The sequence below is a fragment of the Perca fluviatilis genome, chromosome 11 (genome assembly GCF_010015445.1).
Source record: "Perca fluviatilis chromosome 11, GENO_Pfluv_1.0, whole genome shotgun sequence".
Lineage (NCBI taxonomy): Eukaryota > Metazoa > Chordata > Actinopteri > Perciformes > Percidae > Perca > Perca fluviatilis.
Window position 1 is genome coordinate 20,533,111 of NC_053122.1, and position 25,519 is coordinate 20,558,629.

General features: G+C 40.0%; 1 protein-coding gene across 2 annotated transcripts; it reads right to left on the reverse strand.

The window, feature by feature from the left end:
* On the reverse strand, positions 1-25,187 carry cables1 (Cdk5 and Abl enzyme substrate 1). Of its 2 annotated transcripts, XM_039815169.1 has the most exons (10): positions 24,494-25,187; positions 15,750-15,821; positions 15,506-15,598; positions 14,195-14,272; positions 9,472-9,580; positions 8,828-8,984; positions 8,557-8,660; positions 3,561-3,667; positions 3,216-3,423; positions 1-1,784 (listed from the first exon to the last, which is right to left on the reverse strand). In XM_039815169.1, the coding sequence occupies exons 1-10, from the start codon at positions 25,036-25,038 to the stop codon at positions 1,644-1,646; spliced, it is 1,614 nt and encodes a 537-aa protein (XP_039671103.1). In that variant the 5' UTR covers positions 25,039-25,187; the 3' UTR covers positions 1-1,643. The 2 variants fall into 2 exon arrangements, with proteins under 2 accessions (XP_039671103.1, XP_039671105.1); XM_039815171.1 differs by lacking the exon at positions 14,195-14,272 and having other exon boundaries at positions 24,494-25,186.
* Positions 25,188-25,519: the final 332 nt, after the last annotated feature.

Below are 25,519 nucleotides of genomic sequence, written 5' to 3' on the forward strand. Positions count from 1 at the left end.
TTTTGATTGAACAAGCAAAGCAATTTATTTACAAACATACACAGGTAATAAGTGTCGCCCATGAGTCTTTAGTGTGCATCTCATAGCCAAATCTTTAGACTTGCAAACAGAAATAAGCTCAGTACGGTTTCACCTTGAATCAGCATAATCCATGCTTTTTATTACAATTTGGTTTAATGTTGTGATCATTTCAGTTCAATTACCATCAACACTTGGAGCAGCATTAAATACCTTTTTTCCTCAATACTCTGTGGTATTGTGTGACAATTTTCAAGGTAATAAAAAAAGAAAATCAAGTTGAGGTACATGCCAAATGAATGTAACAATACATTTTTTTTTTTTTTTTTTTTTTTAAATTGGTCACATTCATCTTTTTTTTTAACAACTTAGATTTCAAATCAACAAATGCTGATTCAGTTAGTTATATGCAAATGTTCGATCCGTCATTTATCTCGGTTTGGATCTTGTTTAGAGTTTTTCTCCTCCTCAGAGAGGTCAGAGGTCAGGTCAGCTAAAGTGTCCCTGAAGCCTGAAGGAACTCGGTGCCTTGCTCAAGGACACTTAAAGCAGGAAGGATATTTACGGTCACAGGGTCTTAGCCAATGACATTTTGTCTCAACACTAGAGCACCCTGCTGCCACTCTGCTGCTAATCCTGACCCAGTTTAATGGCATTTTTGCACTCATGAACACCTTTTCAAAACTACCTTCCTGATAGCACCGTAAATGTGCTAGCAATACACTCTAACATAGAGCACAGGAAATTCGACACTGATAAAAGTGGGTCTAGTCTCTGTAAGTTCATAGCAAGCATATGACTGGTAAAAAAAATTAAATGGAATACTTCAGTGAAAATAGGAAGTCCCATCTTGTCTGCACGTACCTGTATGCAAACAATCATTACATTTCATGCGGATAGTTGTGGCTAGAAAATGACTAAACCATAAGAGAGAAAAACAATTCAAAAGGTCTATTCAAATGATTTACTGTATGTGTGGTGTTTATGAACACAGCTTATTTTTCAAGGTAGATTCCAAATCTTATTAAAACTCTAAAAAGAATGCCTGCCTTCCCCCTATGTCTCCCAATATTCAAAAGTGCACTTTTAAGATGATAACTTGCGAACGAATGAGTCACTCTGAGGAAGTCCAGCCAAAAACAGCCACTTAAAAGGCTTTTGTTTAAAAATTGTATGCAGATCAGGAGGCAACCAATCATACCAAAGTTTACAAGTGGGGGATTAATGAAAAGAGATGTTAAACAATGTTACAATCATTTGTTGCGTTAACTGAGAAAACAAGTTCACCATCAGATTCAAAAAGAAAAAGCTCTCTTAATCAACAAGAGAGCTTTAAAATACACAAAGTGAAGATGAAGACTTGAAAACATGCAAACTAGAAAAACAGCTTGTTTGACGGTTGAACCCTTTTTTTTCCCAGTCAAACAATGGAGGAAAGGTTTAGAAATGTGTGCCCCTTTGGCTGATTTCAGGTCTCTGAGAGGAAAAGGAGAGTGTTGTCGGCTGTAGTTGAGTGACAGCCAGCGGCTCCTTAGGGCTGCCAGATGCGGACGCGGATGGATACGGTGGGAAGCAGAGGATCAGAAGGAGAACCTGGTGGTCGTCCTCCTGATGGGTCACTAATGCTAGGAGGTCTGCAGCAGGCGTCTGTAGTGGGGCATGATCTCGTGTTCTGGCAGGTGCAGGTTGAACTCTAACGCCACCAGCACCGGGAACTCGAATGCTATCAGCTCTCTGCGGTTCACTCTGAACCGCTCTTCCAGTTTCTGCCAGAAAAAAAAAAAAAAAGAAGAGAGTTAAGATTAAATAATAGATACGTGCGATGCTGTATTCCTAAATGCCTCTCACTACACCCCCTTATTTTTAACCAGCATTTCATGAGGACTGGCGCAGACGATTTGGACAAGAGGAGATGCCTGCCTTGTTTGGATGGTTGACAAACCTACTGTTGATGCAGTCACCATACTCTACAAGCCAACTAGAAAATGGGAGCAGAGTTGAAATTATAGGATTAGATAGGCTGGATAAACGATATAATACTAAATGTGTTGGGTTTGCCAGTTCTGCAGAAATCATTAGGTCAAAGGTCGGGTGGTGGGCAGGGGGGAAAAAAAAACAAGTACTACTCCACTTGTGAAAAAAAAAAGAAAAAAAAAAGATTTAGAATATCTTTCGTGCTCTAGAAGGAGCATTCTAAAGTCAAAATAACCCTCATGATGTCATCAGAGTTAGCTCTTCAAACTGTGATACAAACTGGAGAAGGCATTATGGGAATTTTAGGAGCCTGCATTTTTGGAGCTTGACCCCTATTAGAAACTAAAAATTAGGATATTTCAACATCTGGTGCATCAATTTTGACCAATTTATTTTCAAGGAGGAACTTAACACTCACTGACAATCTGATTTTTATCTGGCCTCCAGGGGTTCTCCCTTTGCTACGGACTCTGTGACATCACTGATGGGTGTGGCTACATTTCTGACTACACGGCAGTGACGCTGGGGCTTGAAGCTTAACCTCTCACAAGACCCCACATTTATGAGTGCAACACAAATTCACTAGATTCCCCTTTAAAAGGTAAAGATCTATCAGCGATGATGATGGTGGAGCATATCAGAGAGTAGAGCTCCAGAGCCGGTGAGTCTCTAGACAAAAAAAATGCAGTCTGTCGAGCAACATCAGATCTAGTACTTACCTAAAACCAAGAGCTTTCATGAGATTTACAGGTTATGTCAACACTTATTCCTCAGACAGCTTTATTTATTTGAGAATACTTGCTGCCCTCCTTTCTATTTTCTTAATATTGTTTTTTGTGCAAAGCAATTTCAGCAAAATCTTATATTTGAGCGTTGAGACCTGACATTTAAATGCTGACGTCTCTTAGCCCTAGTGTTATCTAATCATGCAAATAGTTTTGGCTGTATCTTGAGTCATCTGCTGTTGAGACGTCTGCTGCCAAACCCAGGGAAATTTTGTCTGTGGTGCTCACAGCACAGAAAATTTACTTTTGGGAAAAAAAAAAAAAAAGATCTTTCTGGGCAGCCTAATATACGGACTTCACTGCAAACAGTTTTCACTATGTCTGATTTGTTGACTTTAATTTGAGAGAACTGACCCTTTAATCTGGTGCAACACAAATCATCATCGAAGTAGGATCAAGGCATAAAGTTTGAATTTTTGGAAGTGTCAGGACACTTACGTCTATCAGGAGCTTGACCTCGTGTTTCTTGAGATCGCCACCAATCTTGGCTGCCAGCAGGACACAAGCTCCAGCGCAGAGTTTACGATTCTGCTTGTTTAGTTTGCCTTGAAGCACAAGTTTTTCAAAGTAGACGAATGCCATGGCGACTGTCGGTTCCTCGTAACCACATTCATCCAGGGCCAACTTTTTTATCTCCCTTTTCAAGCTGCAGGGAGGCGAAACAGCAGGGAGTTAACAAAAGAAAGGGAGAAATAAATAAGTTGATCTTAATTAAACATGGTAACATTGTAACACTTAAACTTGCTTAATATGACACATTCTACACACTTCGGTCTGTCTTACCTCCTAATCTTGCTGAGTGTAAGCCTTATGTGGGGGAATTTCTCCTTGAAAGTTTCGTTCATGTCCTTCTTGAGGTCAGATGGTTTGACGTATTCAATGACCGTAGTCTGAAAAGGAAAACCAAAAGGTGGTGTCAAAATGACTACGCTTTCAGCACTGGGCAGAGTGACTGGAACATCACACACTAGTGTTGGATTCCACCGTCTCACAATGAGGCTTTACAGAGACCTGGTGTTACTCATGTCACTTAAAGTCTGGTGATATTCTTTATCTTTCTTATTGTCAAAAAAATCCCATAAAAAGACCAGAACCAACAATGAATTGATCCCACGGACACACACCTACTGTGTGTATCCATAGCCTGATCCAAACACTATTAAAAACACCAATGAGCCACACTGTTTCCTTTGGGTGACACGTTCCTTCTTTACAATGAAAATGGGCACTGTGGTTTACTTTGAGTCAATACCACATAACCATCCTGCTGCTGTAAATACTCATTAGCACACCAAATGTGTATCAAGCCTTTGCTGAAAATAGTCCTCAGCAAAATAATTATTTACTTCTGTTTGAGTAACGTTTGCTAAGAACTACAGTGCCTAGCAAATAACTGAGCTTTATGGGCTTGTAACACAAAGCGTATATGGATGTTGAAAAATATTGAGAGATGGACTAACACATTGTTGCTTTTGGTCTTTACATAGGATTTGTTGAGGATAAGAAAAAGATAGATTGTTGCCATCCTTTTTCTCAAAAAACCTAGAGAACGCAGAACATACTTGATTGCTGACCGAGCTTTCCGTACTTTAATCAGGCTTCTTCTATTAAACAGCCCTTAGTGCTTGTTGTAACATGCTTTGAGTGCCAGGTGGGTGAGTCACATTAATACAGTATAATGACCCCTGTAAGGCAAAGTACATTTCTAGCACTTTGCTGAATCCACAGCTCGAACTTAAGATGTTTTAGAGGCAAAACAAATCTTAACTGCTAGATGTGCAGGATAATTATAATTTATTCTAACATGTCAACTTGGCGGTTATTCCTCTTAGTAATAACATTTGCCAGCATTCAGCAATATAATTCCTAAGATCCAGGAACAGGGCAACAGTGCTACAAGAAGTCAGGCAGGGCAAGAAACAAGCAGTATTACCTTAACTAAACAGGGGGAAGCAGCGTTCAGTTTTTATGCTCCACATATCTGGAACAAACTCCCAGAAAACTGCAGGTCCGCTGCAACTCTCAGTTCTTTTAAATCAAGGCTGAAGACCTATCTTTTTGATGTTGCCTTTCTTTAAATAACCTATTTTATCTGCTTTTATATGTTTAACTGTTTAAACTGCTCTTTCTTTAAATTCTTATCTCTCAGTTCTTTAAATTCTTATACTGCACTGTAAAATGTATTAATGTCTTTTAAATTGTTTTTAATTGTTTTCTAACTGCTCTTTCATGTTTTATGTAAAGCACTTTGAATTGCCCTGTTGCTGAAATGTGCTATGTAAATAAAGCTGCCTTGCCTTGCCTTGCCTTGCCTTAACTTTAACAATAATTAAAATAATTACCCAAAATGTCCTTTGGAAACACCAATTACCAACGTCTTGGTTAAACTTTGATCTACAGTACCATGCTTGCCGTAGCTGTGCATGCAGGATTATTATCCCGATTTGGCTGCATTCCCTTTCAGTTAGGGCTGAAGCTATCAATTCTTTTTGTAATCGATTAATCTAGCACTTTATCGATCGATTAATCGGATAATGTTCTTTTTGCGTTTTTAAACAACCAAAACTAGGGGGAAAAAAGCAACATTTTCGGAAGAAAGCAACATTTGTACTGCCTACATTGCTTACAATATCATCTCTCAAAAAACTAAACATAATAAGTGCATTTAAGTGCCATATTACATTGTTTTTAAAGAATTTTTTTTTCAAATGATATCAGCCTCAAACTAAGGCATACATTAAAATACACAAACATTACATTAAGTTGTGCAACTTAACTTTCAGAACTACAAGTTTCAACCTGAGACTGATCTGTATATACAGTAGGCCTATATGTAAATATTAGTTATACTCAACCTATTTTCATTTATATATTTAATTATGATGTCACATAGCTCTGTTACACTTATGCTATTAGATCGTTGATCAGCTGTTTCTCCATAGAGAGAGAGAGAGAGAGAGAGAGGGGCGCAACAATCAGCTGTTTTTCCGAAGGGATAGTCAACGCGTCGGCTCATCAGATCGTGTTCACCACTACGTATTTTCTTGTCTTTGATTTTGGTAGTTGTTGTGTTTGGTGTAGTTTCATCGTCCATACGACCCATGTGATTTACTTTTGTCGGGTCCGCTTCGTGGAATGGATGATTAAGTTAGACTCCATGTTTTCTGTTGAGATGCTAAAGCACTGACGTTGTGCTATTATCGTGGTAAGGTAGTTTGATTTTGCAGTAGACATACTGTACAGAGTTTTAGTTTTAATTACGTTTGAACTGATTCCAAACTTTGGACACTCTGTCGTTTTCTCCAGCCTGTCTCTTCTCTTAGCCCCTCGCTATTTACGCTCTGGCACATAGACAGTGTCGCCAGCAGCAGACTGAAGCGTGTTATATACTGGACGAAGCGTCTGTGCGACAGTAATAATGCTCCGTGCGGAAACACCGTCCGTCAGCGATGGTAACATTGATTTAACGAAGCTTCGAGGCAAGTCATTTTGCATCGAGGATTTTTTGTAATCGAATTATTCGAGTTATTCAAGCAATTGTTTCAGCCCTACTTTCAGTTTGACCTCCAACACTTTAGCCAGATCACCTAAAACACGTTATTTGGCTTGTTCTATTCATTAATTCACCCTGCCACATACGTACACACACTGGCATATTGAGACACACACACACACACACACACACACACACACACACACACACACACACACACACACACACACACACACACACACACACACACACACACACACACACACACACACACACACACACACACACACACACACACACACACACACACACACACACACACACACACACACACACACACCTTACCCAACTGATTGAGTGTTACTGTGATTAGATTCAACTATGTAATGAATTGCATTTTTATTTTGTTGGTTTTATGACCAAATTTCACTGAAAAAGCACCACACAAAATGATAATATCATTTAAAAATAATAATATAACTAAGTGTCGTTGTTTACAAACTACAAACTCATCCGTCCCTTGGTGTTTCTTTCCCAGTCAGACTTTGCTGTAGCATTGTCGCTGTGTTCTCAGATCTGAGCAATTCAGCGTAGAGCTGAAAGGATTTCAAGAAAAATAACCAGCAACTCAATTTATCATTTCAGTCATTTTTCAAGCAAAGGTGCCAAACATTCTCTGGTTCTAGCTTTAAAAATATGAGAATTTGCTGCTTTGCTTTGTCACATTTGGCAGTAAATAAAATACCTTTGGGTTGTGGACTGTTGTTCAAAGCAAAGCTATTTGAAGACATCACCCTGGGCTCTAGAAAATTCTATTAGGCATTTTTTCATTATTTTTTTGACATTTCATAGAAGAAACGATTAATTAAGATAACCTGCAGATTAATCGACAATTAAATTGTTGCTCCTCTACTATGGTGAATACAGGGTTTTTCTAGCTAATAGATTATGCGAAACATAACACTAAAATAACACTAAAGTTGTAAAAAAATAAAATAAATCCTATAATGAAAGGGTCCAATGACTACAAGTGACACACTCTGCAGTGGTGCTAAAAATATCTCAATATGCATGTATGGCATTACAGACAACGCATGGAGTGTGAATAATGGCATCCACCCTGAACACCACGCTACTGATTATGAACCATGAAGGAGAACGAATGCTTATCGATGGTCGTAGCCCCGAGAAATGAACATAAAGCAGAACAGCGCTGACTTTGCATGACAGAAAATACACTGTACTGTGACCATGTCTCACGCTAACTTATGTCACTACATTATTATGTTTTTTAACGTGAGGATACTATTACACAAATCAAAAGCCACTACATAGTTTTTTTTTTTTTTTACCACATTTAAAAAGACTTTAGTGAGGTTTTCCATGCTTCATATTCTAGGTCATACAAGTTTTCTCAATTGCATGCAGAGTATAAAAACTATAATTATACCAAGCTTGAAAGTTCAATCAGAGAGCCATGTCTTCTATCAGCCTGTGTTTAACCTGCGAAATGCTGAGAATTTACTCGCTCTATTCCTGTAGTAAACACAATAGCCATTGTTGTGAGACTCTGGGTTTTGTAATTGGAGGAAGAGAAGAAAAAACAAAACACATAGCCTGGCCTTGACTTAACATTTCAACTTTGGCAGTCCTTGTTGTGTATTCTGCCAGTCTCCGTAACAAAAACAGAGCCCAGGAAAGAATGAGGTTGGAGTCTAGTCAGGTTTTTTTTTCCCTCTTCCCACCACAATAAAACATCTGTTCGTTTCCGGAAAAAAGTACAAGAGTGATTAGTGCTGAGGTACAAACACTACACAAACTGTTGCTCTGGTGAAGTGGCTGCTTAATAGCTACTGCCCACTATACTGGGATAAAGTATGTATGTTCATTCAGGTCCCAGAAGGTGGGAGAGAGTCTGGGCCAGCGACCTTGCTGATTAAAATCATCTGAAACATCCTTCTAGCTCCTTTTAAAAAAACTTTTCAGGGGGACTTCTAAGAAAGAAACTGTCGAGGCAGACAAATCTTTCCGGTGTGTTATTGTTCTTAGTTGTGGTGGGAGGACTGAGAACAAAAAGGTGACACAAATAACCATTGAGGAAAAAAAAAAGGCTTTAACAGTGAGATATTGTAGGACATTTCAGAAAAACATGTCAAAACAGAGGTGGGTCTGTTTCAGCGAATTATGCCAACAACCTCCATTCTGCTCTCAAGAAGACAAGGTTGCAGTTGCTGTCGCTATGTTGTTGGTGATGATGTGTTAGACGCAGCTAGAGTACTTTCTCACCATGTAGGAGGGGAAAATGAGGACTCTCTTGTGTTTTCCGCAAGGCCACTGCGGGTCATCCAGCAGATTGGGGTCATACTCGCGGAAGTCCCCCAAATCATTCCCTGCCACGAGCACAAACACAACAGAGGTTGAGCCAGAAGTTAACATTTGCACTTGCACTTTTCCAATAAAAATACACTGGATAATGGAAGGGGGAAAAAAAACTGAGAGTGAGGAATACACAACATTCATAATGATTAAGGTAAGTACTTGTTGGCGGTCGACTGACCTGTGTCTATGCTGCTCTGGTTGCTGTTAGCTCGGCCCAAACTGAGGCTTCTATGGCTGGCGTAACGAGACTGAGAGAAGGATGAGGTGGAGTCGATGGTGTTCCTTCGACCACCAAGCGCGTTAGTGGGAAACAGGAACTGGGTGTAAGACACCGTCTGCAGACACAGGTGTAGTTATGTTTCACAAAAGCCTAAATAAATTTGCACTCCTATAATCTAACAGGGTGAACAGGTATAATATCTATTTTTCACAGAAGCATTTTGTCAACAGGAAAATCCCCAGGTGGTACCAATAGAATTTAGGGTGGTCTGTTTCATTAAGTGTCCCAGTATATTATACTAGTAAGCCAGCATGCTCAATAACAGGAGCCTGGAACTGACTTGTCTAAATGGAATGCATAATGTGATGTGATGTAATGTAATTACACCTGGGGTTTCGTGCTAGGTATCAAAATGCTGCTTTGAAAAAATATGCTAAAACTGTGGTGATTTACTACATTTTTTTGTTTTTCCATTATGTCTGAACTGGTCTTTTTTTGAATAGTTACAGTAACTAGTAAGTATGGTCTTATATTTATCTTGTTGTCAATAATGACAAGATGATTAAACTCCTCCACACAGCCTAATTCTGCTGGCATCTTACCTTTCCATCAGCTCCTAACTCCACACCCTCTAGCCCGATCACCATCTCCTTGGCACTGACGCCTCCTGATGGGTGCCGCTGACGCCCTCCTCCTTCCAGCTTGACATCCCTAATAAGCACAACACATTTAGAGCTTTCAACATACATACAAACCTTCCTACAGCTTCTTTTAACTCCAATCCCTTTCCTTAACCTTCTCACTGAGGCCTGTTCTAGCTCACCTCTACATCTCTACGACTGCACACATTTTGGATTGGCCGAATATTTTTGTATTTAATGTCTGCTGCTGAGATCAAACAGTAGACTGGGGCAATCACATGGGAACTTTAATTAAAATGACATTTCAGTGTTGAGAAATATGTAAGAATAGTGTTGAGAAAAGTATGATTAAAACCACAATATCAATCATAGCAGCAAACTAAACACTAAAATACACCAATTGCGTTGGTGTGAAAGAATGAGTGAGTGAGTGAGTGAGTGAGTGAGTATGCCCAGCTGTTTGGCAGTGTGGCTACTAACATGGATGGGTGAAAGCTACACTAAAAAAATAGGCGACGCGCCAAATCTCTTGATGAGCCGTAGCCGATCCGCGCCTAATTGTCAGGTGTCACCAGTTATGTTTTATTAATAAATAAATAAATAAATAAATCACACTGCTCAATTTCGGTGGGGCCCCACAATCGCCTACCTATCCATATGGTAAAATCACCTTAGACTGCACAGTACAATTCCTGCATTTAAATATTTAGCTTACTTAAAGTGATAAGAGAGGCATTATCAGCACAATGTAGGCTACTTAAATTTAATGAGCGTCTGTTCAAGGTGGAGCTTTCAACTTTAATATAATGCTGGATAGTAATGAATAAATAATAATTCATCGTAGTTTAATTGTGATATTATGTGAGTAAAATCTGAATCTGCAACATAACCGGTAACATTTCTGTCAGGTACATGTAGTAGTACGTTTTCCTCTAAAGTAGAAGTACAAAGGTCAGTAGTATATGGCTGAGTTGCATATTAAGTGCTATGAGAGCCTTCTGTAAGTTATTTGGGGGTAATGGTTCTGGAGAAAGCTGCAAGCAGCAATACAGGAGGCCAAGCAATCGGCCTGTTCCAACAGGCACATTTTGAACTGGCACGTTTTAAACGGCACATTTTAAACAGGCACTGCAATAATATTGCCAAACTACAGACGGAGATGTTTTTAAGTGCTGAAATGTCTCTTGGACTTGCTTTCATGTCAAAACAAGACAAGACAAAGATAGCCAAATATCAACCTGTGTTTGTGTATATTCTATAATATTGACTTCAGCCTTATTTTAGCTTAATATTTTTACATTGAGTCAGCAGAAAGCAGACATTAAATCCTAACACTGTCTTGTTTTTCTACTCCTCCCTTCTCTTCCCTAGCTCGGTCATGCTTTCTCTTTAAAATGTGCCCAGATAAATAGAAGAAATTACACCGTGGGCCTATGCATGACTCTCCCAGTGTTTTGGGGACATGTGTGGCCAATCTGTTATAATGAAAACAGTGTTATTTGGCAGACTGGCATGTCAAGAGACAATGTTGACAGATGCATCACGGAGCATTGAGATCCCCAGGCAGCAGACGTCTCACAGAAAAGTGAAGATAAAAAAAAAAAGGGGGAAACAAAGGAGACTGAAAGCTTTCTTGGGAAAGAGCTTTTCTAATAAGCAATCCAGAAAATAAATAGTTGCGCTTCAGTCTGCTGAGAGTAAGGAGAAATGAAAGGAAATTATTTAAAAAAAGCTGACATTGCTTAGCAACATGCATGGATAGGAATCACGGGATCCAAACATCTGTATGTTAGTAGGGTTATAATCTATGCAAAGTGCTCATCATCCCCTGCCAAATGTTTCTAAAGCTAGCATTAAGTGAAAAAAGCATATATATGAACATGACTAAAAGATTCTTGACTTGCCAGTTACTTTACTACCAAATACTTAACAGCTCACAAACAGCTTAAAGTTGGCTTGACTGGCTTGTAATAATATTCTTCCGCATTCTTGTCCAAGCTTCACCCATTGCACTAAACTTATGAGCATCAGTAAATTATACTTTATTATCCCGGTGAGAAATGTTAGCCTCTGCATTTGAACCATTTAACTTTTTATCCCAGAGGACAACTTCCACTAAACTCCAATGCCAGGAGCATTACCTAATATGCATGTCTTTTAGGGTCAGCGGAACTGTAGTAAATGAGGAAAACCATGCCAACACAGGGAGAGCATGCAAAGTCCACACAGAAAAGTCGTCCCTAGTGGGGTTTGAATCAGAACCATCTAGATGTTACGAGACATTGACACCCCATAAACAGATGCCCATTTAGTCAGCATAGTTTAATGTTTTCATTCCTTTAGAGAAATAGTTTGACATTTTGGAGAAACATGGCTATTTGCTTTCTTGCCAAAAAGATTGATACTACTCTTATGTTAGAAAGAAAAATATGAAGCTGGAGCCTGCAGCCTGTTAGCTTAGTTTAGCATGAAGACTCGAAGAAGAATGTGTAAAGTGGTTTTGTGGAGTGGAATGTGCAGGACTATTTTGTTTAGTTGGTAGGAGTAACCTTGTCGTCATAGTGAGAGAAGTCACTACGTACGTCCAAGAAATAGTCCCTCACGTAGAGCGGTATAAGACAGTCCTTCCAGAAAAATGCTGAGTTTTTTTGTGATTGTTGCGGGCAGAAATCCTTGATTATGCGGCATGTTTTCTTAAAAAATGCGATGGAATATGCAGGATATTTATGCAATTTTATGCGATGAAATTGTGGGAACTTGCAAAAACTGCGTTTTGATGAAAAAGAGAAGAAAAAGTGATTCCCCCAACACCCTGCTTTTTTTAAACTTAATTTCCAAAAATAGTTTACAGATATTCAGTCATTGCAATAAGTAAACAAATAAGATACAAAAATATATACAAATAATATAATATTAAAGTAAAAATAAAAGTAATAGTCTAAATAGAGGGAAATAAAAGCTACAAAAGAGACTGACTTTCAAAAATCGTTAATAATATAGACAGCAGGAGCACTTAAACAAAGAAATCTGAGTAGACATCAGATATTAAGATAGGTTTCTTATTGGATACCAACTTAAGAGACTCAAAGTATCAACCTCCAACACCTGCTTTTTGCATAGATGCATAATTACGTCACTTCATAACGTTCCCATGGCAACAGGGGAAAATGGCTGCTATTGTGTGAAGTAAACGCATACTGTCTATGAGTAAACGCAACATTTTTTCAACTTTCTGCTACGATATGTGACTTTTTTGCAACGAAAATGGGGGGTTATGAAATCATGCAAGCACAGCATATTTTGCGCAGAAATCGGCAATTTATGCTGCGAAAGTGAGGCATATTTGAAAAAATGCGCCCCCTGCATGAATATGCGGACTTTGGCTGATTATGCATTGAATTATGCGATCGCATAATCGCGTTTTTCTGGAGGGACTGATAAGAGTGGTGTCAATGTTTTCATGCATTTCCCAAAATGTCAAACCATTTGTCCTTTGACTTTAATTAGTTACTGTTGTAACTGTAGGAAAATTCTTCCCATATTATGTCCCCTTTAGTTTGAAGGATCATACCGGGCTGTTGTGCAAAATCTTTGTTTATGGGGAGGTAATTATAGTGAGAATAAAGACAGAGAGACAGAAGAAAGAAACTACATGCAATCAGCCGTTTGGGCCCAGTCGTCTAATTAAATGTTGTTTTGCAGTTACAACACTTGACTGAGCCAGCAAAAGTCAGTAAACTGTCAATTAGCAGCAATGAGCAGTCAAATGTGTATATTGGATAGCCCTGGGGGTTTATTAACCCTTGACCTTGCACTGATTGGCTGGCTTTGGAAATTCCACAAACGGATTGAGCTTTCTATGCTCTTCACTAAGCCCCAGTGTGAAGCTTTTCTTTCTGTGCATTGTATTCTCTGGCGTTTATCTGTCCCCTTTCTCTCTCACTTCCTCCAAAACACACCGTTGTCATGTGACTGGTGGGAGTCAGAACCAAGGCCGTTCCAGAGCTATCCCCATGCAAGCCAGGTGGGTTCCCATTACATAGAGCCTTGCATTACTTTAAAAAAAGGAAACAAGCATCGTCTACAGATAAGCCAGAAAGGTCTTCTGTTCTAGGACCAAGAAAAACCCTAAAACAAGGCAAAGATGAAACAAAAGTGGTTAATTATAAACTGTCATGACTGTCTGCAGGGCAGGCAGCAGAAACTCCAGTCTGCCAGCATTGCGGATAATTAGACCAGTGGACAACACATGAAAATAATTTAAGAGTTAAAGTTCCAAATCTGAAAAGAACAGGAACCCCGGGAAAGGTAAGTATTAAATGCTAAACAGCAAAGCCAGAGACAGTTGCAACAGACAAAAATGGGTTGACTTAAACAACATGTAAGAGTGGCTAAAAGCCGCCAGAGCCATTATGGGAAAAGCAATACAAGCAACAAGCACTGGGCAACAACATAGTCTAGGTATATACAAAAAAAACAACCTTTGAAGCCCATTTCAGCCCGCTGTTTATTTATTTATCAAACCTTAATGGTAAAAAAGGAACCACCAAAACCAACCCATAGAAATGTATGCACCAGTCAGAGGAGAGTACATCCACAGAAAAAGAGGGATGAGAAAACAAAGGGAAAGAGGGAGCACAGGCTGGAGGAGGTTACAAAGTTCGGCATGCTGTAGGATACATACCCTGCTTGGCTACAATCTCGATAGGGCAGGACAGAAAATACACTATAGAAGGATCTTCTGCCACTGATAAGGACTATCCTATAAAAACAAAAAATGGTAAACAAGCTAATCAATATCTATCTGACAAGATCCACACGTTAAAGTTGGAGAGAGTGTGCAGTAAAAATAAGAATGAAGGGAATGAGCTGAAACTTCAACATGAGTTTGTTGTTTTTGTTGTTGTGGTAGCACATGTAGCATGTATACAGTGGTTTGGGGGCAACAATGATGCATTTTTGTTATAAGTTAACTTCAATTAACATAATAATAAAATGTTTATACTAAATTGCCCTGTACTTGTGTAAACATACATATCCAAATCAGATGTGTTGTGACCAGATGTCAGCAGCACACAGGGCAGAATGGCTCTGACGTTAGGTAATACTACAACAACCTCAAAGCCATAGCTGCAACTCACAGATACATTATGAATCTTACTACTAGGTCAAAATCTACATCAGGAGACAACACGGTGAGTCATGACATGTTTCAGCATCAGTTAATCAACAGGCAGTTCTCAATAGTGTGGAAAATCCAGCTAACAGTTGTTCCAACATCAGCTGAGGAAAAACAACTCTACCTATCAGGAGACCTAATTTAACAGGAGGAACTTATCAAGATGGTACACTGGTTTACTAAACAAGAGATACTGTACTAACAGTCTACACTTTCAAAAAAAAAACAATTCAGCAGAAAAAATATTTTTTCAGAAAGCACCAGAACTAGACTAACAGCAGTTAACTGAATTAAGATTTAACATCCAAAGAATGTGATATTGATAATAATGGAAATCACCAGAGCAGTAAACACTCTCGGGTCTCCTGGCCTAGATTAAACAACCATCTTTTCTCTGGTTACAATCTGCACACCCAGTCAAACATCAACATTAACATCACTGTGCCAAATGTTCTTTTTATATATATTTAGGGATTTGTGTTCTGCATACATGCGTATGTAGACTGTGACACAATTATATGTGATTTAGCTTTATTAGTGATTTCACAGTTTGCTTCAAAAAATGTAAACAGTGATCAAATAAGGTCAAAATTAAATTATATCAGATTATACTATTTGTGAATGGACAGGATTCTCAATTGATTACATTTCATTTATAATTCAAAATGACATGCAGTGAACGGGCCAGGCCTGCTTGCCTACGGTGTGGCTTGTAATGTGAGAAACAGCCACACTGCAGTTCATTGACTGGGGCAGCCTGCCATTATCCACTGAGGAGTTGTATTGACTAATGGATGGCAATGTTTGCCTTCATACCTTCCATTGCGCATATCATGTTGCCTCAAGTTCTTTATGAAGTGGATCTTCTTGAAGCTCTTTGGTCGGGGTGAACCCGATAGGGTTCGGCATCTAAAATGTAAAACAAACACTAAACATCAATACCTCAAAAAACAGAAAAACTGTCCCAGTCCAAGATACATACAGCGAGTGGAATATCTCAGTTTAGACACAAAATACTTTAGCAAACAATGTGAAAGGTTATTTCTGTGCAGTTTACTACCTGCGCAGAGGAGCATTCTCCTCAATGTCCTCTAGTGTTTCAAGCGAAGAGCGCTGAGAGATGAGTCTACGTCTGGAAAGACAAACAGAAAGTTTGAAGTTAGATATGAAAAGACATCAACACACCAAACACAGGACCAACTGTCCTTATGCAAAACCCCTATTAAAAGAATGACCTCCAGCAAAATAATGATAACAATCCTCATTGTGATCTTTCCATTTACCGAACACATGGACACACAGCCCTGCATTGCAATTTGATTAAAAGGCAGAACAATAAATCAAAGTCAATACCCCCAGCGCAGTAATACCTAAAATTTGCAAGAGGACACTGAAAATCAATCAATTTTCCTGGCAAATTGAAGTCAGTCTAGCTTTTACAATAAAACTAAGGTATCAGCATTCACAGACGGTGCAGGGAATTTCAACCCAAATCTCCATTAATCTACTTTTGTGTAGCACAACAGGTCAATAAGTGGGTAAAGCCGCTATCCAACTCACTGTTCTGTACTGTACACAACTACTGAGAAACTGAATAGCGTCGGAGATACCTATCAATCATTTTCCAGTGAAGTTTCACTACAATACCTTTTTGAGAACTTAATAGTTTTAGGACTGAGGCATATTTAACCAATTTATTTTAAATTTACCAAAATATGTAAAACTGCTCTATGGATAAGTGTTAAATAAATACTTTTGTCTAAAGAAAAGGTTTTCCAAAGTTTATTTAGACAAAGATCTGATCAAAGAAACTAAACAACCTAAGAATTTGACCATGCATTCAATGCCAACTACTTGATACTCGATGCTTCGGGCGCAATTCGGTAAGTACTCAAAAAGCATTAAGGTTCCATTCAAAGCCCTGGAACAAAGTATGTGTGTGGTCACTGAAGGCCTTGGAACAAAAGGTCAAATAATGATGTAAAATTAACACCCGTCTCTGTCTGTTCTCTGGTTAATTTACAGAGAGAGTCTTGGACGGTCGAGTTATGACCACCATCCATCAACACCACCGTGTGCCTGTGTGAACAAGGATCACTCCTCAATCTTAGATCACAGAGAATTTTCCAGGATTAGAGCCGTTACGAGGATAACAAGCTGGCTCGGCAAGCACTTTGTGTAACACATTTTGTCCCAGATGGCTTTTATTTCACACTTTAGTTGCACTACTAAAGAGGTTAATTCTGCTGGATGCCTTTCATATGATCAGCTGCCAGTTTAAGAAACAAACCCACATGTGATAGCTAAATATGCCTGAGCTGTTCCAAAATTAGGTTGTAATTGGATGTTTAGAACATAACAACATAATCCAACTCATTAGTCAACCTCACAAAAGTGGCTCACATTTAAGAGTAGTGGAAATTAACACATTAGTGGTAAAATAACACATTCTCCCAAAGGGGTCTATCTGTCATCAAATAAGAATATAAATATAATAAATTTGCAGCCGAGTCGACAAAGCCAAGTAAGAGTGCAAATAGAACCATGCATCCTGTATATATTATTGGACTAGCCAATTCTTTTTTACAATGTTCTGTAATGTAGAGCTGCAACGATTAATTGATTAGTTGTCTTTTAAATTACTCGGCAACTATTTTGATACATTTTTTAAGACAAAAGTAAAAATTCGTTGATTCCAGCTTGTTAAATGTGAATATTTTCTAGTGTCTTCTCTGATCCACATTTTTCACCATTTTCTGACATTTTATATGCCAAACAACTAATCGATTAATCGAGAAAATAATCAACAGATTAATCGACTATGAAAATAATCGTTAGTTGCAGCCCTACTGTAATGCTGTATGTATGTTCCAAGCTGATGACACGCCTCTTCACTGAACATTTCAGCCAAAGGGGGAGACAGCGGAGCGTAAAGCAGAATCGCTGGTTAATTAATGACCCAGCATGAGGACAGATTAACAAAAAATGACTCTGTCCTTGAGGATCTCCCAGGGTTTAAACCAACACAAGCTGAGTGAACAGTGTATTGCGGTGGAGACGGGGCCGAGATAAGTGATTACATGAGGAGCCAGACTGTTGGAGCTGACAAGAAACCTAGAGCCATTATACTGGCTAACCTTCTGCACTGTGTATTATGACCCTAATGATCATAAACTGGAAGGAAGAACATTAAGCTCTGATAAAGAGCATGAACAGTACATGTTTTAGTCCAAATGAGCAGAACAATGGGCAGCTGACATGGTTGTAATGAAAGGGCCTGACCTCTGCACGACAGAGGACAAGGCTTCTGGCTCTCGTGACAGAGCATCCCTTCATTCCTAAAACTATTTGATGTTAAACGATGCTTTTAGAACAATTTAGGTCATAAGAAAACATTTCCATGGTGTCATGCTTCCATATTTTGATGTATTTAGAGCTGAAATGGGACCTTGGCGTGGAACATATCAGTCTTTAGCTAATAAGAAAGTGAAAATCACATCATCTTTGTCTTTAATCCAAAAATGGAATAAAAGTAAGAGTTTCTAGCTAAAGGCTCAATGTAAAGCTGTACGAATCAATATTTTTTATATGGATCAAATGAATGATGTGTAATGTGAGAGGTGTCACTCATACAGTAGTATGGAACCCACTGAGAATTATCCTCCGATACTGCAATTCTCCTTAGCTCTACAGAGTGCTTTAGATTTTTTGTTTTGTTTTATTCTCATTGGATGCAGCAGGGAGCTGTTTTGAAAAACTAAAAAGAAACTAAAATCCCTGATAGACCCACTGTGAGCTACTAGCACAGCCCGAAACAACAGAAACAAAGTTAGCATCTAGTGGTGAACATTGTGCAGCATTTAGCACCCAAAGAGCCAGATATTTATCTCAGGAATTGGTGGAAACCAAAACCGAGCTAAATGAATGCTAATGTTTCTCTGTGTCTGCTATATGTGTAAATAGGCAACGGCTTGCCTTCATAAGGTGATAATACAGTATGTCAGTGTTGTGATGCTCACACCAAGTGGTCAAAAAAAGTTAATTAATGCAGGTTTATAGGTTTGGATTTTTTCTATCCTAATATATTACCCATACACTAATATGTATATTGAAAGAGTTATTGTTTGCCGTCATCATTCCTGAGGTCAATACAATTCGTGAAGCGATCACTTCTCTGAGTGAATAGAGAGGGTACCAAATCCACAGAGCTTGTTCGGAGCATAAATGCATCGTAAACGCAGTCGATGCTAATGTGAGGCTTTAGCAGTCTGACATAGACAAATCAAGTGGGTATCTTCCAAAGTTACTGTCTTTTTAGAACAATTCCCTCTTTGGGTAATCCCGGACAGCGTTTTCTGCAGAGCTGCAGTGGAGGGATGCTAACACCAAGATGGGATTTTGCACTAAAAAGCTTGCAACTTTGGAAGCTTGATTTCACTAACTTCCGATTGCTGAAGCGTCACATAAGTTGTGGCTGGATTTCCGAAGGATAGGAGGAATGTACAGAAGTAGATTTGGTCCCAACACTCGCAGTGAAGGCATGATCACAGGATAAATGATTACAGCGACCAATAGCTCTGAACATACATACAGATGCACAGCAGCAACACACCGTTTTTTTGAAGGCAAAATATGATTTCCAGGCTGCTACAAATCCTGGAAACAATAACACTGGCCAAGCCACTCATTTACTTCAGACACAACTCCTACCAACTAGGGTTAGATCAGTTTCTACCCAGTTTGACATTAACAAGGCCTGGTCAGAAGCTTCAAAGAAGCCTCAGTATAAATCAGTGGCAAAGGAGCAACAACAAGTGCATCCCTTAGTATCTCTCAATCTCTACAAACACAATGCCATCCTCTTGCAATGAAAAGGTTTCAAAAAGCTATTCAAAATCCTCTCCAGCAGTGCCATGCAATGACGCCATAAAACTCAAGTGGACTATTTAGATGTGGGGATTAAACTGTTTCACACGTACACCCTGTTGGCAGCTTGCCACGGAACATAGTTTTTCATTTTGTCAGAGAGAACGGAAAACGGGGTTATTCTGATTAAAATAAAAAATGTGATTCCAAAACACACGGGGAGTACAAATGGCATGGATCAGTAGATTTTAAAAATCAAAAAAGGATGTTAAAGAAAGAGAAACACACAATAGTTATATTATCTTTGCAGGGTGGGATACAGAACAAGTCATAATGTGGAAATTCAACTCTGGGGTTCAACTTGAAACTGCATGAAGACAAACATGCTGACCCTTGTTACTTTGTCTTGCATTTAAATTGGGTTTCTCCGTCAAATCCTATGGGCTTTTTATGAGTTTGTTAACAGCTCAGACACTGAGAAGGAAAATGAAGCATTCTTATATAATCCTGTCATTACGCCAACCATGACCTCAGCGAACAACAATCAATCTCATAACCAGTATTTGACCCAATCACACAAAATTCCACAGGGCCATTATAATGGCTTGTGCTGCTTGTTTTCCACCCACAGCCTGTGCTGTCTCATGCTAAAAAATAATAATACTGTTAAGTACATGATTCTGTACCTAATGGTGATCGGAACATAACTGAAATAGGATGTGAGAAGACCTGTATATGTTTTAGGGATGGAATTAAATTAAAGGATGAAATGAAAATAGCTTTACACCTTAGGCAGACAAGGCCAGATGGTAAGAATAGGAATGCTATATTTAAAGCTGCAGCACTTGGAGTGCTGATTCATGATAATATGAAGGCTGAGGAGTGGCAGGAAAGCTGAATATGAAATCATCCATCATTTTCATGCATTAGATTCTGATTAAGATATAGTCTAAAGCAGCCTTAACTTCAGAAAGTCTACTTTGGCAGCACATCAGAGGCTCTGTGACTTCCTGAATGGGAGCAAGACTGAAGGCCAAAAGTCTAAGGGGTGAGTGTGTCTCTCTGATGCCCATGGGAGAGGAAGTGGAGGACAAAAAATACAGAGTGGTGAGCCAGGCTGCTTCTCAGAAGCCTGGGCATCCTGCCTCTCCCAGCCAGGGACCTCTGGACACGTTTCCACCAGCTGCCCTTAGAAAACAAACCAGGCACTGTGCAGAGCGCTGGTCTGTCTGTGGAACATGACCACACTCCATCAACAGGTTGCTTATTTCTCAACATTAGAATTCATTTTGTGTGGACATCATCCAAACACATTTCAAAAAGGAGGGTACAGTCAGGGTTTAACGACTGTGGTGAAATACATTGTAATGCAATTCAAAACCACATACATCAAAAGTTGAAGCTCAAGAACAGCAAATAAGAGGACCTTGTGGTCAGACTGTTCCTTCAATGGCTGTTTCCAAGGTCCAGAATGAACTTTCAATCTCAACTTTTACGCAAACATGAACAGGTGGTCCTTAAAGTGCTCAGGAAAATGGAAATTTAAACATTTGTAATTCCATGACAACTGTGCAAACAACCATCTTCTGAGCAAGATTCGGTGATATTATCGTTAACTCACGAAAATACTAAATAGACTTGAGACGGGAGATTGTTTTGTCAACTAATATTAACTTTGTTTTGAACTTTTGCTTCAACTCTGTTAAATTTTGAAGGTGCAGTTAATGGTGTTGTAATGGATAAGTGTTATCGCAGAAAATACAGAGCACATTTTGAAATAGTCAATGGTGTTATTTGTTATAAGGGTTATATAACTTCTTTAATGACTATCAAAAAAGGTACAGATCCAGACTTCCGGAAGCTTTTTTGCAGTACAATTTCCATGAGGTCAGGAAGGGGAACTAAACGCTTACTGAGTGCTTCGCCATAAAGCAGGGCTCCCTGTGAAGTCTGGCAGAGACACCAGAGGGAGGAGAGGATCTGAGTAAGAGAGGGGCTCTGAATGAAAAGCAGAGCAGAGAGGACTTGACGGCAGGTTATGACAGTGAGAGAACCATGAGACGACTGTTACTGACAGCTGTCCTGCAGCAAGGTTAGACTGTCCAAACTCTCTTTGTGCTTCCACGGTGAAAGCAAAGTAGACAGAGAGGGCACATAAAAGATTGTGTAATACAATTATTATTACAGCAAATGAATCGCCTGTTTGAGAGGCTTAATATACTCAAAAACTCACCAAAATTGGCGGTTGCATCAAGCCTGGTGAAAATGTATGTATTTTAAGGGTTTCGGGAATAGATGCACAAAAATGGCTTGCTAGCGTCCCCTACAAAATTCAAAGAATTGAGCCCCTGTAGTACGTTTAACGTAGATTAACGAAAATTGGTACAGATATGTAGCATGTCAAGAAGTACAAAAAACGTAATTGGAACGATACCCTTAACCCAACAGGAAGTCTGCTATTTTGAATTGAAATTTCATCCGATCGACTTCAAATTTGGTCTGTACCATCTAAAGACCTTAAAGACTTAAAAAAACTTTTCAGGCGCCCATATAGCTCAGTTGGTAGAGCGGGCGCCCATATATAGAGGTTTGCTCCTCGTTGCAGCAACCGCCCTGTGGCCCTTTGCTGCACGTCATTCCCCCCTCTCTCTCCCCTTCCATGTCTTCAGCTGTCCTGTCAAAGGCCTAAAATGGCCCAAAAATATTTTTTTGAAAAAAAGAAAGAAAAACTTTTCGTCATGAGGCCTGGCTGTGGCAGGGCGGCTATTTTGTGCATTTCGACATCGAAACAGGAAGTGGGTGTAACTCGAGTGTACATTGTTCAATCTGGCTGATTCATAAGACTCTAACACTGAGGACATTTACCGGCCAAAACTGACTCAACATCATAGCGCCCCCTATTGGCAACAGGAATTAGGCCCAAAACTATAGGTACTATACTTTAATAAAGTACACAGAGATTTTATCTGATCAACTTCAAATTCGGTCTGTGTAATCTAAAGACATTAACGATGAAAAGTTATTAAAAGCAAAACTTTTCGTCCAACGGTGAGGGCGTAGCGTGGTGGCCATTTTGAGCATTTATCGATGAACGAAGAAGTTGTTGTAACTTGAGTGTACATTGTCATATTTGTCCGAAATTTCTCACGTTTGACAAGGGTCCAGGCCTGAGGTCATCTATAGGCCAAAACTGACTTTTGCTCACAGGCTGGCAACAGGAAATAAGCCTTATATGACAAACACCATCCGATTTACATGAAACTTAAAATGTGTGGTCTACGCATGTAATACTGAGCCGCCCCCTATACTTTAACCACACCCACTTAGTCAGGCCATGCCACCCTTCATAACATTTGAAACGTTTAAGGTAGACTCTTGTGTGAGGTATCATTGAACTGACACGATGTGCCCTGCTACGACATGAACTTCCACGACTACCTTCAAAGTCACTGTTCCACTATCTTTAGTGTGACTATTATTTGCCAGTGTTCATCACACCCCCAACCGGCCCCGTCAGACACCGCCTACCAAGAGTCTGAGTCTGCTGAGGTTTCTTCCTAAAAGGGAGTTTTTCCTCGCCACTGTCGCAACAGCCACTGCTAATGCTTGCTCTTGAGGGAATTACTGTAATTGTTGGGGTTTTGGAATTTAAAGAGTGTGGTCTAGACCTACTCCATCTGTAAAGTGTCTCGAGATAACTCTGTTATGATTTGATACTATAAATAAAACTGAATTGAACTCAGCAAAGAGTTCCTTTTTGCCCCCTGTGTTTTACCCACGCCCCCTTTCACAGCTAATGAACTGCATGAAGTAGAGTCTTGTTTGAGGTATTATTGAACTCAGCAGGCAGTTCCCTTTTCATTGGTGACGATTTGCAGTGTCCGAGTGCTGCGCATATGCAAGGTCGCAAGGAGCGGCGTCCGCCAGTAACCCCGACGTGCAAGGAGTTGCGAGTGTCCAATGCTGCTTGCAGCTTTAATTTTATGTAGTTGAACAGGGGTATAGAGTTACTGGATGTTTACATCACGCTGAGGAGAAGGAGACAGCAGGTGACTCTTGACAATGACACTTGACAACGAGCATGAGCACAAGAAAGAAAAAAGAACTGCGGAGTTCCCTCTCTGGGGAAACTAGGTTACAGCTCCTGGACCTATGATCATACTGCACATGTGTCCCCACTGTCCCTATGCAGATTGCAGACCAGCGAGTCCTAAGGCTACAACCACCTGCATGCAGTAAATTTAAGCTGAATTTTATCTTCCTGTGGTGCATTTTTATGTCCAGGCAGACTGTTGCTGAGAACAAAAAGCACCTTTCCAAAATAGCCAACTGTAAATAATAATAATAAAAAAACTGCAGGGAAAGGTTCAAGAATTCAGGGCCCTGGTTTATGTGGTTGTAAGGAAAACAAAACAATGCCTTGGATGTTCAAACAACTCCTTTACTTAATAACTGATTATTAAGTAGTTATCATTATTATTAACTAAATGATTGTGACATGCACAAAGAACGCTGATAATCTACTAAAATTTAACAAATGAAACAATGACCTGGCTGCTTAGGCATGGTGGTGAAGGTAAACCAACAAAAAGTAACTGCAATAGAGGGTTTGTCAGTGGCCTCTTATTGTAGCTAATAATGGAGGCAACGTGATTTGGAAAACTAATTAAATCTTGACAGCTGTCTGCAGGATTGATAAGTGAGTGTACCAAACACGCATGGGGGCTTACTGCTCCTATGTATTTCTCCTATGATTTGTTTTTGGAAGGGGACATGGTTAAGTTTTTGTTTGCTTGCTATGATGCCATCAATGTACAGTCTAACGGCCTGACTTTGCAGATCCTGCAGACAAGCTTGCACCTTTAACATCAGCGTTACACCACTCACACGGTGTACTGCATGTTCCCAAACACCAGACACCGTTGTTCACACAATTACCTTGATCTCTGCAGCTCTATCGCAGAGTTGGCTATCTGTACGCCCTCCAGGCTGTAGTTCTGAGAGGTTTGCCTGGAGTAAGGGGCAGGTAGGATTCCCTGAGTGTACGTCTGCAGCCTCCCTCTAGTCGATGCTGGGACCGCGGAGAACGGCGAGCTGAACGTCGAGGGCACAAAAGCGTCACCCTCCGTGTCTGTACCCGCCGGGGCAGCTGCGGGACCCGTCCCGAAACTGGCCCGACTGCTGGAGAGAAGAGCCTGGTTTGCAAAAGCGAGCGCCTTGGCGGCGGTGGTCGCTGCCGCAGCAGCAGCCCCGTACACCGAGCGCTCCGGAGAAACCAGGCTCTGTCTAGTCCTAGCTTCAAGCGAGTCATCCTCTTCGTTTTGGTCGTCTTGCACTGGTCGCCCATCCAGAGAAATGTTGCTGAGAAAAGACAACGCCGCTTGCCTCCTCCTCGGGTCTATGCGTTTCCGCGTTTGCTCGATACTGGAGTGGTTGGTCTGTAGCGTGGCTGTGGATGTGTTGCTGCTCGTGGCAGCCGCCATGGTCCGCTTCCAGTGATCCTAATCCCCACAGCAGCGATCTTACCTTGCTAACATTAATATTGTGTTAACGTGCTTGTGTTGGTGAATTGCAGTGGCCTGTCTTTTAAGTACATGCGTTTAACTGGGTGAAAACAGGGGGTCACGTGTGTGCAGTATTGTGGCAGCACAGGGAAAATTTGGACCAATGGGCTGTCAGGAATACATGTGCGTTTTTTTTCCTGACTCCACTAGCTTCTCTGACAGGGTATGCCAAAATTACATAAACTATAAGCACGGTATCTTTAAAACAGTTTGATCTGCACAGTAGGAGTCTGTAGGCCTAAGCAACATTTACATTTTGTCCATCAATTTGGAAAACACATTCCTACAAGAAATGTTTAACATCATGGCAAGAAAACTTTTGCAGCTTTCTGCATTACAAATATCATTCAAGCATAAAGAGCTGCTCACTGCTTTCTCAGTCCGCACCATGGACGGTCAG

Coding starts and splice junctions, on each gene's coding strand:
- cables1 (XM_039815169.1), bottom strand. CDS start 25,038: ATGGCGGCTGCCACGAGCAGCAACACATCCACAGCCACGCTACAGACC. Junction 14,273..15,505: donor CATGATATGCGCAATGGAAG/GTATGAAGGCAA, acceptor TTGTTTTTATAG/GATAGTCCTTATCAGTGGCA. Junction 8,661..8,827: donor CCAGAGCAGCATAGACACAG/GTCAGTCGACCG, acceptor TGCTCGTGGCAG/GGAATGATTTGGGGGACTTC.